Here is a 17846-nt window from a genome sequence, read left to right as displayed (position 1 = left end):
ACCGCCGAACAGCTCTTGCCATAGAAAACAGGTACTTTTCTTACTAGCAGAAAGTGACTGAAGCGTTTCAAAGTAGTTTCTAGTCAACTATACCTCAAGCATAACTAGGAAGGCACCATGAATATCTCCTTTCTTCTCAAGTAGATAGGAAGAAGCTTCATGGAGTTGGTATTTCTGTGTGATCTGAACAAAAATGATACAAACGTTATTTTAGTTATGCTCTCTGTAATTAAAAGAGAGGGAGAGTTTGGGTATTTAAAAAACAGACTTCAGGTTACAACCTCAGGACCCTCAAGTTGCTGTACTATAAATATTCTAGTGTAAGTGATCATTCAGCGGTTCCCATATATTTTTCTTCTGTCTGGTGAGTATAGCAAGGGGAGGAGAGAGAGAGAGAGGGAGAGAGAGAGAGAGAGAGAGAGAGAGAGAGAGAGAGAGAGAGAGAGAACAAACTTGAAGGGGGAGATTCAGTGGAGAAAAATGGTAAAAATGGAAAGTGCGAAGCACATCATCTCTAGCTACCTTCCCTCCCAAGCAGCTACTCTTTCTTTAAAAAAAGATCTGGGAAAATTTCCACAGAACTCTTGAGTAATGCACTTTGGCCCCAAGAATTTCAAAGGCCTTTCCTATCATAAAAGAGAATTCTAGTTTCAAGAATGTATTATGAAGCCTCATCAGTTGTAGTCTTGTGTAATATATGAAAATGAGATTGCCATAGCAATAGCTTCCCCTACAGAAAAAGTAATGGGGTCACATCCCAAACAGAAGAAGCTCTTGCCTAAACCATTTGGAAGCTAAACCAGGAAACTACTGATTAACTTGAGTTTAGGCACAGCGTCAACAACCTAATAGCACTACAGCATACAGGACAGCATGATCAAGGCATGCATAAGTTAGACTGGCTCCCACTAGTCCCAGATAGAAACTTACCACTTACGCTTAGCTGTAAGAACTGGTCCAGGTTTGAGCACGGTTAGGCATAGGAGATGATAGAGCAGGTGAAGGGGACTAAAAGAGCATCACTTCGAGCCCTGCAACCGGTCCTGCCTCTGAGAACCAGCTTTCTCTGCCCCCGCCCACGTCGATGCATTAGAGGTCAATGTCTGAGCTGGGGAAGTCTACACAAGTAGGCTATCTTGAGAGTTAGAATTCAGATCACACAGGATTCCAGCTCCCATAGAAGTTCACACAGATAGATTTGCCTGCCTCCACATGCATGGAAATCAGGGGCAAGGCTGGGGGAAGCTGCAAGACTGCAATGATGCATGCAACCACTTTTGTCACCGATGCCTGTTCTTCCACATACCATGTGAAAGGGCCTAGCCGACGAGTGAAAACAGCTCTTACAAAACTTATATTTCCCTCCAGTTCCAGCCCATTTCCAAGCTTTTCTACTTTACCTGAATTGCCTCTTCCAGCCTGTAGGACTCCAGGAATGGCAAAGTCTCTAAAACCTGGCCAGGATCATACTGACACAGCAACTCAATAAACTGCTCAGTAACGAAGGGAGAAAGCTGAAGCAAGTCTTGATTGACACCTTGCCTGAAACAACAAATGGCACATCACATTTGGGATCTGGCACATTTCAGACAAACACAGAAGACTATGCAGAGTAGGCAACAAAACAGAGACTGACACTGTAGTGCTGCAAGAGGTGGGGCAGTCCCCCCCCCCCATCACCTGGATATGGCTGGGGCATTGGCTGCGTCAGGGATGTGTTTGTGCACTGGCAGGACCATTGCTGATCTGATGCTCCCACCAGCACACTCACACAGCCTCTGCATCACCTCTGCCCTGCTAACCAAAAGCACCACCAGTGTCAGGAAGGTGGCTCTGCCCCACCACACCTGCCCCCACTGGACTGGACTAAGTCTTATTGTTAGTATTCATGGCATAAAGTATGACTGGCTTCTAATAGTTCATGTAAAGTGATCTGGGTCCAAACAGCAAAGCCAGGAATAAGAGAAACAGAAACAAGGGAGATCATAGGAGATGGAAGTAGCCAATGATTTCAGCATGAATGGAAAAATCTTAATAGGTTTATTCACTGGAAGACTGTAGAAAGTCATATAAAGCAGGGCTAAAGTGTACTGCATTACCACAAGGGATATAGGGCGTATTAGTTGCAGTGCACAAACAGAAGGTCCAGGGTTATTGTTTTTTTCAAAACAGGTTAATATGTTGGATATCATTTGATATAGAGGCAAACTTGAAAACTATCAGAGCAGAAAGTATATCCACAAGCTAAACATTTGCCTTCATATGTTCGTCTCTCACCCCAGATGGTGATTTTACTAACGTTTTACTAAAACTGAAATTTTACCCTGAAGAGAGTAGCCTATTGTCTGAACTAGAGAGGATTTCGTGACAGCGCAATTGGGCTAGATTCCTTGCTGTGGTGTAACTACAATGAAGGGACTGGAATTACAGAGGGGATTAGTCTGGCACATTTAATTTAGCCAGAGATTTATTCTAAAATTGGTACAAGGCCAGTTGACTGGAGATGGGGGGGGGGATGTGGAGGTATAAAATTGCCTTGGGAAATAAACACAGCCAGAAGTGCTTTTGCCCATGACCGATGAGCAGTTGCACCACAAAGCATATTGCTACAGCTCCCATAAGCAACCCGCACACCATTTAAAATGTAATTTTCTCTGAAATGACATTTCCTCTTACAAACAAGAAGTACACAAAACGGAAAGTTGTGTTACTTGATTGCACAGAGGCCCCCGAAAATGGCTTCCGTGGGATGACTTCCACCGGTGATCATGGTATCCCTAGTTCCTAGCAGAGATTTAATGCCAGAATCAGCCCCAGAATCTTGGATGTGGTTGTGCTGACACAAAATCTCTGTGACAGGAACCAGAATGAGGCTACAGATGGTACTATATGTTTCAGTCTCTATGGAGGCAAGTCATCACAGAGAAGCCTTGTCTAACAGACAATCTGATGAAAACAATGGGATGAATTCAACATAGCCCTAAGTGAAAGTCTCTTAGCAGTGTACCAGCTGCTTTAGTAGAATGGCTTGCGCAATGAAAGGTGCAGAAAGCCAACATGGTTCTCATGGCTGGGTGCACAACATATTGCTGTAGCCCCAACACTTCCTGCAGTGCCAAATTTTTGCACAACATGCTTCTGCTAGCACAACTGTTGTGAAATATGAAATCCAGTGCAAACATTATCCTTGCCCTTATACTAGCGCAACAACCCCTGCAATGGCAATTAGAAAACACTGAATCTGGGTCAATGTCTTCTGGGTGGATAAGTGGGCAGTGTAGCTTCTATAGCGGCCCATGTTTCAATAGAACATTTTGCTTCAGTACTCTGTTTGATTTTTTTTAAGCCCACAACTTGCATGCATTTAACCTGTGCACATTCAACTTTATGTGCATGGCAAAAAAAAAATCTAAAAAAAATTAAAAGAGGAGACAGGGTTCTGGGAAAAAAATGACTTTGGCAGTCCCACCCGCAACTGAACCCAATGTGTTTTGACTATATGTGATTTTGGCTGCAGGTGTGATCCCTGGAACGTAACCCCTGTGTATGTTGTGGGCCTACTTTATATCTTTGCTTCCTACACTACCGGCATTCCTTGCCAAATCTGGTCCCAGTTCTCGTCTACAAACCCACTGCCTTGGCCCTGCATCTCTAATACATGTGATTTTACAAAGTTTAAGCCAGAGGTTTTCAAAAAGCATAAAGAAGGCTTTTATAAATTACAAAAGCAATGTGAATAATTGGAGTGCCAAATTAAAGCTACTTTAAAAGAATTCAGAAACTGTTTTTTTTAAAAAACACACACACACACACAAACACACACAGGAAAGAGTTCTTGGACTTGAAGCTACTGTACTTTCCCTCTGTTATATATTCACTGTAAAAAGAGAGAGAGAGACACTTAAGTAGGCTTATAATCCATCTAAGAACTTAAGAACTGCAGGGCCAATCAATGCAATGGTTTTGAAGTTGAAAAGGCATCCCATGAATTGTGTTTCTTTAAAAAAAAAACAACCCCAGAACGCAAAGTGCTGAATGGCATAGTACTGAAGTGGGTAAGACTTCACATATTGCTGGGGGGAGGGGGGCAACAAGCAGGCCCAACCCCTCTTTAGCAAGGGAATGAGTTACAGGTAGGTAGCCATGTTGGTCCGCCATAGTCAAAACAAAATAAAAAAATAAAAAAATCCTTCCAGTAGCACCTTAGAGACCAACTAAGTTTGTTCTTGGTATGAGCTTTTGTGTGCATGCACACTTCTTTTGCCTTCCAAAGCCCTACACTTCACTAAATGCATTAAAGTACTGCAAAACTAAAATGGAGTAAACAAAACAGGAATAAAAACATTTTTTAAAAAATAAAATCAAAAATCAAAATGGAATCTGCAATCTGTATACATACCTTGGGTCAAGTAGGCTCCTCAAAAACTGGAAAAGCAAACATTGATCCTGACAAACGAGGAGGAGAAAAGGTTAATGGAACATTTGCAACTGATATAGCAGTTGTTTTAAACTGTATCAGATGGAAATAGGGATTCACCTTGGCACAAAAAACACTGCATATCATGCCCCCAGAAACTTAAAAACTAGGCCTGCTGTGTATATGAATGAAAATAAAACTAGGATTTGCAAAATAGCATGTTTCAGAGGGCGAAAATTATATCATTACCTTTTGTACTTTTATTTAAACCTCCAGGTGAAACATTCAGGCCAAAACAATCTAACACTCAGGTGACGTCTCTTAATTTCCTAAATCATTTTTTAAAGTTATTAAGATGTTGGTAACAAAATTATCCAAGAGCTGGACTATATATATTCAGTGGGGGGGGGGGCAAATTAAGTTAACTGGTTCAGCAAAAAATTATTTGCCAGCTGTTTCAGTGGCTCAGTGACAAGTTCTCGATTGATGAATGTAATGAGTGTTTAGAAAAACAATTTTAGACACCTTGTCTTGGCTGAACATTTATATTTCTGTTGCACACTAACGAGTAAGAGGAATTTAGCAGGATATTTATGAAAATAATATGCTAGTTAGGGACTGCAAAAAAGCTCTATCAATGCCTGGCCCAGAGAGTAACTTTTAAGTGATGAATAGATTCCTTCTGTCCAAACCTGATAGAATGAGGACAGACCTTCATATCTGTTTTTTTATTATTATTTGAAGATTGACTTTTACAACAATACTGTGATGAGAGAAGCTAAATTCTCCACCTGCTCATTTCCCCAGGGACTTTCGCCCTAGTCTAGCTTAATATGTGTATTGGAGCCTTCCATCCCTTTCCTCAAGGGGATTAAATAAAAAAGTCTGGAGCAATGGAGTATGGTGGAGAAAGGCACATGCCCTACTACAAAAACGGCTTTTCCTAACAGGAACACTTCAGGACCACGAGAGAGGAACAGGAGGTAATGGAGGAGGAGAGAAAAATGACTTTGAAGTGGCTCAGGAAAAAGCTTTTCACTACAATAAAAAAACAAACCTAAAAGTGGCTGATAATGAGGGATTTAAAGAAGAGGGTAAGACTTCTCTGAGCATGGGAAAAAGCATAGTCGTGACTTAGCAGTATAGCCATGTATGCCACACCGGTTGAGCAGATACTGGTGCAATCCCAAGAAAATAATATTTAGAACATTTCCCCAAAGAATATGGTCATTCTGTCACTCCTCATGCATAGATTTTGTGCTCCTTTGCGAGACATGGTCTTTCGGCGGCCCCAGTCCTGGTTTGACAATTCCTAATTTTTAGGCAACTGCCCAATGCAGTAATTTGCAGCTCTCTCTTAATAGAAAACTACTTCTCGATTTAAAAACAGAGTTGACACATGCGACACGTTACCTGAAGGTTCTGAATTATTTGTTCAATCTGCTCACTGAAGTGAACTGAAATCAGATCAGCTGCTTTAAAGGGACTCACTGACAGCAGCTCCTGTGCAAAGGTTGAAAAAAAATAATTGCTCTTTTATCCCTACTAATGCAGAGATTATACATACAGTAAAACCAAATACCATAGAACACACTCAGAAATCAATTCTGTTTGAAATATGTTCATAAATCAACAAGGTGATAAAGTGACAGCTAAAAATAAGAGGTAGTTAACTCCGTGGTAACAACTGTTTCTTCAATGAACAGACATGGAAGCTGAAAAATACAGGTTTTCTCTATTCGAAATTCCCACAACCATCTCACTGCCTTCTATGTACATTCGAGCAATTTAGCTTAACTTTCTGCTGAATAGTCAGGATGTAACCAGTATGATAATTGTTTTCAGAGCACATAACATATAGGATAATGGTGTGAACTGGTTTTCACACAAAACTTAATATTTGACTATAGCAGGCAGGCAGTCTTGTTCAGCTAGATGTAACAGCTTGGGTTGTTTTCTTGAGCGCATTTCAACAGGAACAAAGTTTCCCTAGGAAATCAGTGGACTCAATGCAAGTTATTTATATCCAAAATGTATTTAGGTGGCATGTCACTGAAATCAACAGAGTTAAATCCAGTTTGAACAATTTTGCTTAACTAGTTTGTAGGCCCAGTTTTTCAGGATGTTTTTACAATAAGCATACATACATTTTATTCAACATATTGTATTATTTTAGTATATTAACTAGCAGCTTATACTTCCATGCCTAGTACCTGAAATAATACTGATTACATGTATAGAAATTAGCCAATGAAAGACTGTGGAATTCAAATTAACTCAATCCTGCTTTCATCTTATGAGAACATACCTAGAGGCTAAAAAGCAGCTCTCTCTTTCCACATGCATACATTCCTTTCTCATCCTTACTCTTAATGTTCTCCTCTGGCTGTACTCAGCAGGATTCACAGTGAACCATGCTGATATCTTTATGAATTTTCTTCTGTTCTCATAGCTCCCAAGATGGAAAAAGTCATAACATGGCCCGAAGTATAGCTGTTTCGTTCCTTGATGTAATATCTTGCAAATTCATACTTACATAACCAATTTCCAGGTTCTATTTCTTGGTCATGCTGAGCTTCAGGTATAGTACATACACGGAGGACGTGCACACATTGGACCAACTGTTACATTTCTCCCACATAACAAGAAGCTAGCAGCAGTCCTGCAAATAGGTCTCCATCTATCACTGCCCCTAGACAGGCTGAATTTCTGACAGGGAAAGGAGGAGGACCCCTACTTCCCAAGCAGAGGAACCCCTCCTCATTGTAGGCAAGGTATTTCCCTGATAAGGCCATTCATCTTCCCGAGGAAGAGTAACAGAGATAAAACTCTATCATGTCAAACTGACAGGCACTTAACCAATGTATAAAAAGCAACACACTGGTGAATAATTATTTTTTTCCAACTGCTTTATTGCACATCAACTCTGTTGACTTTAACAATGGGATTCCCATTGCTGAAGGGCACTGTTGGCATTTGATGGCATACACAATGTTAGAAGATGAGCAATTAAATAGTCCTGAGTATGTTTGATGTGATGTTGTTGGGGCCAGTAATGGTGTTGTCCGGGTGTATGTGGCAGCAAAGTTGGCATCTGGGTTTATTGCAGGTTCTGGTACCAGTGTCCATGTTAAGTCCTGTTGTTGTATTATTGTGGGTGAAGAGTTGTTTAAGATTGGGTGGCTGTCTGTAGGTGATTAAAGGTCTTCCTCCCAGAGCTTGAGAAAGAACTGTCATTGTCTAGGAGAGGTTGTAGATCTCTGATGATGCATTGTACTGTTTTAACTTGGGAGCTGTATGTGATTACTAGTGGTGTTCTGTTATTTTCTTTTTTGGGTCTGTCTTGCAGCAAGTTCTCTCTGGGTATCAGTCTGGCTGATACCCAGAGAGAACCAGACTGATACCCAGAGAGAACAGAGCCATTTGTCCACAGATAGCTTTCTAGGTCATGTGGCCAGCATGACTAAACCACTTCTGTCGCAACGGAACACTGACAGAAACCAGAGTGCATGGAAACAGTGTTTACCTTCCCACCACAGTGGTGCCTATTTATCTATTTGCACTGGTGTGCTTTCGAAAACTGCTGGGTTGGCAGGAGCTGGGACAGAGCAACAGGAGCTCACTCCATCGGGCAGATTCTTGATAACTGTGCTAACAATGGCTTTGTTGACCTGAGGATGGCTGATTACCAGGGGCATTAAGCTGCTCTGCATGGTGAATGGCCTGCAGGACCCAAGAGGCCAATTCATCAACTGCCAACTCACTCTACATCCAAGCTTACTATTCACAGCTAAAATAACTGCTCTTGTTCAGATTCACTTTGAGAACTGCTGGTTTGGGAACAGGATCAGAATCTGGAGTATTAGAAACAAAGGCTTGTTCCTTTGTGTAATGCAGTTTTCACTAATAACCTCTTCCTGGGAAGATTGTGTTGGAGGGAGCATGGATAACAAAGTGTGTACTGAATTAAAAGATATTCTGACTAGTGAAAGACAGACAGAACAAACTGGCCAGAATGAGTAAACAATTAATATCATAAATACATAATAGCTATGTCTTTCGTTCCATAATGACTGAAGTTATTATCTAGAGTGCTTTAAACAAACAAAAAGAACAACAACAACAAAACAGCTGTAACTGTTGCTTTTAGCTGTTCTTTGTTTTTTAAGGTTTCTGTTTTTGTTTTTAAAACTGGGCAGAGAGTGTAATTTAAAAATATAAATAATCCAAAAAGGGCATGCCACCCAACCTACCTGCCAGACTCCTAATTAGGCAGATAAATTAGGTTTACCTTAAAATGCATAATCAGTTAATCTAGATCATACCTCAATGTGTTTCATAGCTTTTTGCCACACAGACTGTTTTTCTTCTGTGTTATATCCAGGAATGGAGAGTATATTGTGGATATAAGTGAAAACTTCTTCCTTTAAAAGGCAATACATGGGAAGGATGGAGAAATAAATAAATAAATAAATAAATAAATCACACACTAATCTGATGGATGTACTAACCCAACAAATCTAAAAATCAATTCCTATATAATTCATTGCATGCTGAACTGCCTTGTAAATGCAAAACGGCAAGGAGAATGTATTTTAGGGGTTACTCCTACATCAAAGCCTCCTTGAAAATCAAGTACCTCCCCCCTCACAAAGCATGCAGAAGTGCATATTTCATCTGGATTCTCTCAGTGATTACTTTTGTGTCCATTCAGCCTTACCTTTCTCAATGGATCTCGTAAGTAGCAATCAATTATCTTATCATAGCGATGTTCCCGTTCATACATAAACTCACAGATTTGATAGCTGAAATAAAACAATTTTATTTATTCATTTCAAGATGTTAGCTCTTTTCAGGGGTCAAATGGGATCTATTCCTCCTAATTAAATGCATATAGCATTGCAGCCTAAGCCCTCTTACAGGTTTGAACTATGTGTTTACTCCTGTGAAAATGCCCTGAGATGGTTTAAAGACAACAGAAGCAGCATTTACAGGTACAATATTCTCTCTATGGCACATCTACTCCAATGTTTCCCAGTATCTGATATCAGAATCAAATCTAGCAGACTGGGACTGGATTGATTTGCAGCACTATATACTTGCAAAAGTTTGGCAGCAGAAGTCAGCTTAACGTGTTACTGTTTTAGGCTGTAGGCCATGCTAGAAACCTTGTCACATGGTTAGACTGTTGTGCAAAGGACCCAGGTTTAGCTGCAATGCTAAGGGAACTTGAGGATGAACAGAGGGCTCACTGAAAGCAGTTGCCAAGCAACCACCTCATGTGCTTTTCCTAGTTCCATCCATCCATTGCCTGCAGATAATGCCAGCCTGGAGCTTTCAGACTTAGCCAGCTTGGATGAAATTACAGGAGCAATAGGCCCCATCCCCATTAGGCACCCTATTGGGATCATCTGTGTAGAACTAGAGAAACACAAAAGAATTAAATTATAGCAGGAACAATACTAAGGAGCACCATCACACACCATGGGTAACAAAGGAGGTTTACACACACACTCGGGAAGGCCAGAGATCCACTGCAAAATCCAATAGGATCTATACAATATAAAACCAGATTAAGTTTATTCTCCACATAACGCTATAACAGTGTCTGGATACCCATAAGGATGTGCCTTCATGATTATCTGAAAGAGCAACACAGGTGACAGGATAAAAAGGGAGAAAGTGATAGGAAATGGTTTACAGGGAGACAGAAAAACAAAAAAGCCTTACAATTCAGCTTTTTCTGCCATTTGAATGAGTCTGTTCTCTTCAAACTGTACTATGCCTCCAGCTTGGAGCAATTCTAGAAGAACCTATAAGCATGAAATAATTATTAGATGCTGTGCTCATACCTGGACAATCAAGAGTTCCTAACATTCTTGACCTATAGACTTGCAGATTGTGCCCATATGTGAGCTTTTTCAGATATTGAGAGCTACACGGAGTGCCTTCGAGCTCTGAGCTAGCATTGCAATAACACATGCAATCACAATTGTATGCGCTTGTCAACTGGCCAACCAATATCACACCAGTTAAACACATGCAAGGCATGGGAAACACTCACATGGCCTTTGGAGACATTTGCAAGATCTTGTACCAGCTCAGAATGGCAATATTACATGGGAAATTCCAGGGGGTTGTTTTGACTATATATGATTTCAGCTTTACACGCTACCCACTGGAACATAACCCACCCCCACAAGACATGATCCTACTGTACACATTGTTTTCATTCTAGTGGGGCCCTTTCCTCCTCCCCCACAAAAATATTTCCTCCCCCTGTCCTTTGACTTTTAATAAGAAGCCCAGGTTAGAAACCTCCTCCCTGTCACCATGGTTTTATATACACATACACTTTCCTTATGGGTAAACATTTAAACATGTCACTTCACTTCTGCAATCTGAATTAGTACAGCTTGGCAACAGACACCTCTCACAAAGCTTCCGACCACATTTTGACTCCGAGATAGCTGTCTTGACCAAAGCCCAGCTTGTTTGCAAAATGGAAGCTATAATGTAGTTTTGTGGTATCAGTGTATTTTGAAGGCTTGGTATCAATATTTTTGGCTTTTAAATTCCAAGCCTGATCCGTCTCCTACCTCGTTCACCTGCTCCTTGTAATTCTTTCTACCACTGCACTTTAAGGTTGGCATATATCCTGCCCCATAAAGGTAACTTTTTTCTACTCTTCCTCTCTTCCTACTCAGACACAGCCTGCCACACTCTCAGTGGCAGAGCATCTACTTTGCATGAAGTAATTCCCAGGTTCAATCCCCAACATTTCCAGGCAGGGCTGGCAGAGACCCCCATCTGAAAACCTGTGGGGAGGGGGTCCTGTCAGCCACTGTAGAATATACTGAACTAGATGAACTGATGGTTATCCTGTATTGCATGTGTCCACTTCTTTCTGAACTGCCACTGGACACGTTCTCCCCATAACTGCTGCCCCGTTCTCCCCACCCTCCAACCCAAACTGTTTTTCAAGTAAGTAAACCATACAGACAGAGATGTCATCTCTTGGCAACACTCCCTTTTCTTTCCAATCAGCTTCACTGGCATTACTGGTGGCAGCTGCCAAAGCATTATGGGTGTAGTTTTGAGCTGCATTTGCTCACACTGCAGATTGTGTATACGGCCTCAGTCCTGTATACCTGAGGGAGCGTCTCCACCCCCATTGTTCAGCCCAGACACTGAGATCCAGCGCCGAGGGCCTTCTAGCAGTTCCCTCACTGCAAGAAGCAAAGGTACAGGGAACCAGGCAGAGGGCCTTCTTGGTAGTGGCGCCCGCCCTGTGGAACGCCCTCTCATCAGAGGTCAAAGAGATAAACAACTACCTGACATTTAGAAAATACCTGAAGGCAGCCCTGTTTAGGGAAGTTTTTAATCTGTGACATTTTAATGTATTTTAATATTTGGTGGAAGCCGCCCAGAGTGGCTGGGGAAACCTAACCAGATGGGCGGGGTACAAATAAATTATTATTATTATTATTATTATTATTATGCTTTCAGTGTGGCCGATCAGCATTGCTATAAAAATATTCAACTATTATTCATATAACGATCATGCAGATATTGTTCGTTTGCCTTCATTAACATACAGGTTGTCTGTTGCTCTCCGGCTGCTGACAACTTCTTAATGTGTGGAGTGCCAGTTTTACTGTTGCTGCTCAATAGCCTGATCATTCTTAGCAATGACCTTCCCTTCCCTAACCATACACCAATCTAACAGCATGGATTATTTGTCTAAGGATTCATACCTGCTGTCTCTCAGAGTGCCGTGAATCATCATCAGGACTGCAAAGAAATTCAAGGACCTGGACGAGAAGCAAACATGATTACGGAGATATAGATATAGATGTGCATCTTCTTGTTGTATCTCAGAAATATACCTTATCAAATACTTCTCTAGATGACTGGCACTACTATAACATTTTGGAAAAGTATCTCCAGAATGCCTGGAATTAATTTTCTGATGTATGAATTGAGCAAATAGCAATATGGCAACCACTTAAGTCTCAAGTTTTACTTTTATCTTCTGTAAGAACAGGAAATCTTTTTGGGCTCCACAGGCCAGACTTGAAATCACAATGACTTCAAAGCGCTGCATGCTTTGTTGGGACTTCAAAGCACCACACACGCCTAGTAAAGCAATTTCAGCTCTACTGCCCATCTGATCAGCGGTAGGAATTGAAGTCTGCTTTCCTTTGCTGAGGCACAATCTGGAGCACACTTTAAGGCTCCCAACTATGTCTCTACCTGCCTTGCTCCAGACATCACATATGATCTCTGGTGTGGAGCAGGTGCCTGTAGCTTGGAGGGAATGGCATTAAGGGCCAAATTGAAGTTTGGCCTGCAGACTGGATTTTCTGATCTTCTTGAAATCCTCCAATATGTATCTTGGTCTCTGCTGCCACTTAATCTTTATAAAATCACTGCCATCAGATTTCTCATGCTTTATATCTCCCCTTTTTTGCACTGTTAAAGAAAGACATGATACACAGCCCTTTCATTTTATATTATGGCATCACATAATGTGAAATTTTAGGCACTTTGTAAACAAAATTCTCATAGTAATGAATATTAATTGCTTAATATAGGTATTATGCAAACTAGTCCTGGAAAAATTATCTTCTAGTTGTCTGTAAGCATATATACTTTGTTTTATTGAGTAATATAAAAAATGAAATAAAGAAAAAACAAAATCAGCAACAGACCTTTCCCCTTTATTTGTGCTCCCCCCTTTTACCTGATCAAATAGCGTCCTATTTACAAACAGTGTGTTGTTGGGCTTGGCAAGCTGTCGGGCAAGGAAAGTAAAGAGACATCCAACTTGTGAGGGGGTAAAATCAGAATTCTCCACCATAACCTAGACAAGGGGAAGCAGCTCAATTAATTAGGTTAGCACATGTTATCACTTAACACACATGAAACAGAACAAAGAACACATAGCAATAACCCAAAATACCTCCGCTAACTGTGCAAAAGATTAACTGTATCCAATTCCAATGTGATAAAGAAAATCATATAAAGATTTCCAAAATATATTTCTGAAAAAAGGGAATATGAGAAAGCCAGATAACTAAATTGGAATATTTAGATCACATAAGCACAAGGCAAGCACATTAGTCATTTCAAACAAAATTCATACGACTTTACTTGCATTGCAGTGTCCATACTCTGGAGAGCAATTTATCATTACACTGCCATAAGAAATTCAGCTCATCATGGACTGGATGTAAGTATCAGCTCCAAAACCTTATCACAAGAAGCAGATATAGCACTATCACTGAGAAGTCGTATTACACTGCCTGGCAGTAACAGCCAGCGACATTGTTCTGAACTCATCATTGGGTAACAGTAGGCATAGTTTGTGCAGTCTATGAAAGAACTCAGCAGCTCATCATAAATAGTCGTAAAATGGGAGAGGGCAGAGAGAAGACGGACATAAATCAGTGGGGAGGAAAATTCCATTTTCTCTCACCAAGGAGCAGACAGAAATGTTAACTTGAGAAAATCCTCTTCCAAAAGCTATTTATGACAGGTTTCTAACAATTAGCATCTTAAATTTTGCTATTCTATACAGGGCCGTCTTGTCCATAGGGGCTGGTGGCGCGCCACGCCAAGGCACCAGGCCCCCCAGGGGCGCCCCCGCAAGCCCGCCGGTATACCGGGCGCCCCCTCCCCAACCCGCACCCGCCCCCACAGGTGGGTGGGCAGGCTGAAAGCCCGCCGCCCTCGCCTCCCGGAGCCCCAGCTGGAGCGCTGGAAGGGCGTGCAAAGCCCCGCGCCACTCCAACGCCACGCCCCTCATCCCCCGCTCGCCCACCCCCCCTCCCGAGGGGCGGCCAGCGCGGGAGGGAGGCGGGCGGAGAGGCGGCACGAAGCATTCCATAAATCCATATTAACTATTTTATCTACTTTTTGTAAATCTGGATTTATCATATCTAGGCCAAGCGCTAAGCAGCATTTGAGTACCCCTTTGCTTGGACACAAATGTGGCTAGGACTAAAACTCTCCTCATCACATGAGTGAATGTTCTGAACAACCTGCTTTCTACATGCTTAAAAGCACACTGTGGCAAGAACCACTTGTAAATGGATTCCTGTAGCTACAGTGAATTTTGCTGTGCTCGTTAAGATCTTAAATAGTTGTGCCCTGAGAAGAGGAGGGTCAAAATAACAAGGGCATTTTGAGATGCAGCATCATGCTTAAGGGAATAAAGGATATACTACTCCCAACTAAATTAAGTAGATTCTCCCATGGCCTAACCAAGATACAGCTAAGCTGGCAAGGTTGATTGACAATTGCACCATTTCACTGGGTGGGGTATGAGAATTGAGAACGGTAGTGACAAGAGACAATGTTCTAAGCTTCAGTGACAAATTAGAAACTGTCAAATCTGGATTCAAACAGAATCCACCCCAATGTGGAATCCCTGATCTAACAAAAGTATGTAACTTGTCCCTAAGATCAATTTCCATACCCAAGAACTGGAAAGTGGCCAATGTAACAGAATTTGTTTAAAAGGGATCCAGAGGATATGAGGCAAATCGCAGACCAGTTAGTTTAATGTCTGTTCTGGGAAAAGTGGTGGAAAGCATTATTAAAGCTAGAATTACCAAACGTTTTGAACAGGTCTTGCTGAAGCAGAACCACCATGACTTCTGCATGGTTAAACACTGTCTCACCAACCTATTAAAAATAATTTTAACAACAAGCATACAGATGACTCTGTTGACACTATGTACTCGGACTCTCAAAAAGCTTTTCACAAGTCTCTCAACAGATTCCTGAGTAAGCTCACCAGTCATAGGATAAGAGGAGAGGTGGACCAATAACCAGTTAAAAAATAGGAAGCAAGTAGGAAAAAATGGACAGTTCTTCCAATGGAGGGATGTAGAGAGTTGAATCCTTCAAGGGCCAGTGTTGGGGCCTGTGCTTTGAAACTTGTTCATTAATAATATAAAGGCAACACAGTGAAGTAGCAAAGTCTGCTGATTAACAAAACTGTTCAGGGCGATTAAAAGAAAAAGAGAATGCAAGGCACACCAAAAGGATATATCCAAACTAAGTGAATGGGCAGTAAAATGGCAAATGCAATTCATTATAAGCAAGTATAAAGTGCTTAAATTGCAGGAAAAAATATTAACTTTACATATATGTTAATGGTGTATAAACCGATGGTGACCAACTAGGATGACAACCTTGGGGTCATGGTGAATAGCTCGATGAAGATGCAAATCCAGTGTGCAGCAGCAGCTGCTGTGAAATAAGTGAATTCTACATTTGAGATCATTATGAAAGAGGTTGAAGATAAAACTGCCAATATCATAACACTAATCCACAAATCTATGGTGTGACTGCACATGGAATATTATGTACAGTTGTGGTCGCCTCATCTGAAAAAGCAAAAGGTAACCAAATGTATCCTCCTATGAGGAATGCTTACAACACTTAGGGTTTTGTAGTTTAAAAAGGCAGTTATGGTGGAGGCATCTCCATGGCAGAGAGGTATGTAAGATTATGTATGCTGTAGAGGATGTGGCTAAGGAGAAGTCCCCATCCCCCTCTAGAACTCAGGGCCATTCATTCATGCTGAATATTGGATGATTCAGAAAGACAAAAAAGCACTTCTTCATACACTCCCATAAGATGTAGTGATGGCCACCAACTTGGATGGCTTTAAAATACAAATTAATGGAGGCTAAGGCTATTATTGGTTACTAATGATAATTATGTTCTACTTCCAGTGTCAAAGGCAGTATGTCTCTGGATATCAGTTGGTGGGGATCACAAGTGGGAAATGAGCTGTTGCATTCAGATCCTGCATGTGGGCTTCTCATGGGCAACTGGTTGGTGACTGAGAGAACATGACTACATAGATGGGACTTTGGCCTGATTAAGCAGAGCTCTTGTGTCTTTAATGGCACAAGGAATGTACAAATTGGAAGGTCATGTAAAGGAGAAGAAATGCTTGTCTTCAGTCCAAGTGGGTGGAGCTTAGAAAGGCAGACTGGATAAGACACCCATAAGACCTTGTTCCATTGCTTACTCGTGGTTGTTTATTGTGAGCCTTGTTGCCTTTACACCATGGGTACCTGATATGAATGAGTCACGCCCTGTGGCCAAGTTTGCTGTCTGCTTCCTACTTTGCTGCTTTTCCAAGTCTGAGGTGATCTATTCAACTTCTCCATTACACACCAGCCAGCAGCGCTCGGTTTCAGTTTACTCCATATGACAAATACATTAACCATTAGTAATATCGCTAATCCTGTCAGTTAGAAAATATAATTTCTTCTCTCATGCTCCCGTAGATTGTTCTGTGCTCGTGTAGTCCCCTCATAAAATACCAAGACTGCCTTTCACCTACCAAGATCATTTAGACTGATATCTCATCTGTCAGCAAAGACTATCCCCGACTCTCCTGTGACGCTAAGGCTTATACAACCTGACAACATGAAACTATGTTGGACTAACGAAGCATATAAGCTCAGACATACCTGTCTAGAAAACCTTAGTGTCCTCAGTTAATAGGGTTAGCCCACAGTACAGGATACTCAAGATCCTGTAGTCAAGTGAAATGTAGTTGATTTTTTTTCTTTTTACAATAATCTCAGAATATGCCGCAGGCCATGTATCTGTTATACAGTGCTGGACACACAGAAGTTACCAGAGGACAATAGTAATATTTTGCCTTCATGTATTCTGCCATGTGTAGAGACACATTGCAGCTGTGCATAGGGACTAAAGACACTGCAAAAAGTAGAAAGGTACCTTCTTGACCTATTATTTTAAAAAACCTATTTTTGGCAAGAGAGCTTCAGAGTTTACCACAGGTTGCTAGAGGTGGGGAGCAAGCTCTAAATGCGGGTTGCACGTATTTTGCAAAATCACAATAATGTATTATATATTAAGAAGAAGGAGGAGGAGGAGGAGGAGTTTGGATTTGATATCCCGCTTTATCACTACCCGAAGGAGTCTCAAAGCGGCTAACATTCTCCTTTCCCTTCCTCCCCCACAACAAACACTCTGTGAGCTGAGTAGGGCTGAGAGACTTCAAAGAAGTGTGACTAGCCCAAGGTCACCCAGCAGCTGCATGTGGAGGAGTGGAGACACGAACCTGGTTCCCCAGATTATGAGTCTACCTCTCTTAACCATTACACCACACTGGCTCATAACGTGCACATTGATAGACATCCTGCCCACAGGATCGTGATCTATATAAAAAAGATGAAGAGAACTGAGAGGATATGTGGAGGGAAAAACTTTGCTCCTTTACTCTCACCCAGCCAGCACAAGGAGTCAACAGAATATAATGAAGTCATACACAAATATAATGGCTGCCAACTCCTCCCTTGCACCTTCCACTGCATACTTGCTATTTTCTTTGTTCAAGTGTTAATCATGTTACACTTTTATAGGTTTGCCT

At 41.4% G+C, this 17846-nt stretch overlaps 1 protein-coding gene across 3 annotated transcripts in view; it reads right to left on the bottom strand.

The window, feature by feature from the left end:
• Window positions 1–17846, bottom strand: part of VPS8 (VPS8 subunit of CORVET complex) — an 83724-nt gene that overhangs the window by 26062 nt on the left and 39816 nt on the right. For all 3 annotated transcript variants that reach the window (XM_033150071.1, XM_033150070.1, XM_033150072.1), the window contains 9 exons: window positions 13164–13283; window positions 12175–12231; window positions 10148–10230; window positions 9138–9222; window positions 8743–8841; window positions 5831–5920; window positions 4400–4446; window positions 1401–1542; window positions 94–183 (listed from right to left, as the gene is read on the bottom strand). In XM_033150071.1, the coding sequence (XP_033005962.1) occupies window positions 94–183; window positions 1401–1542; window positions 4400–4446; window positions 5831–5920; window positions 8743–8841; window positions 9138–9222; window positions 10148–10230; window positions 12175–12231; window positions 13164–13283 (813 nt within the window). The remainder of the gene's footprint in view (window positions 1–93; window positions 184–1400; window positions 1543–4399; window positions 4447–5830; window positions 5921–8742; window positions 8842–9137; window positions 9223–10147; window positions 10231–12174; window positions 12232–13163; window positions 13284–17846) is intronic.

This window comes from Lacerta agilis, chromosome 5 (assembly GCF_009819535.1).
Source record: "Lacerta agilis isolate rLacAgi1 chromosome 5, rLacAgi1.pri, whole genome shotgun sequence".
NCBI classification, from domain to species: domain Eukaryota; kingdom Metazoa; phylum Chordata; class Lepidosauria; order Squamata; family Lacertidae; genus Lacerta; species Lacerta agilis.
This window is presented reverse-complemented; position numbering and strand designations above follow the sequence as displayed.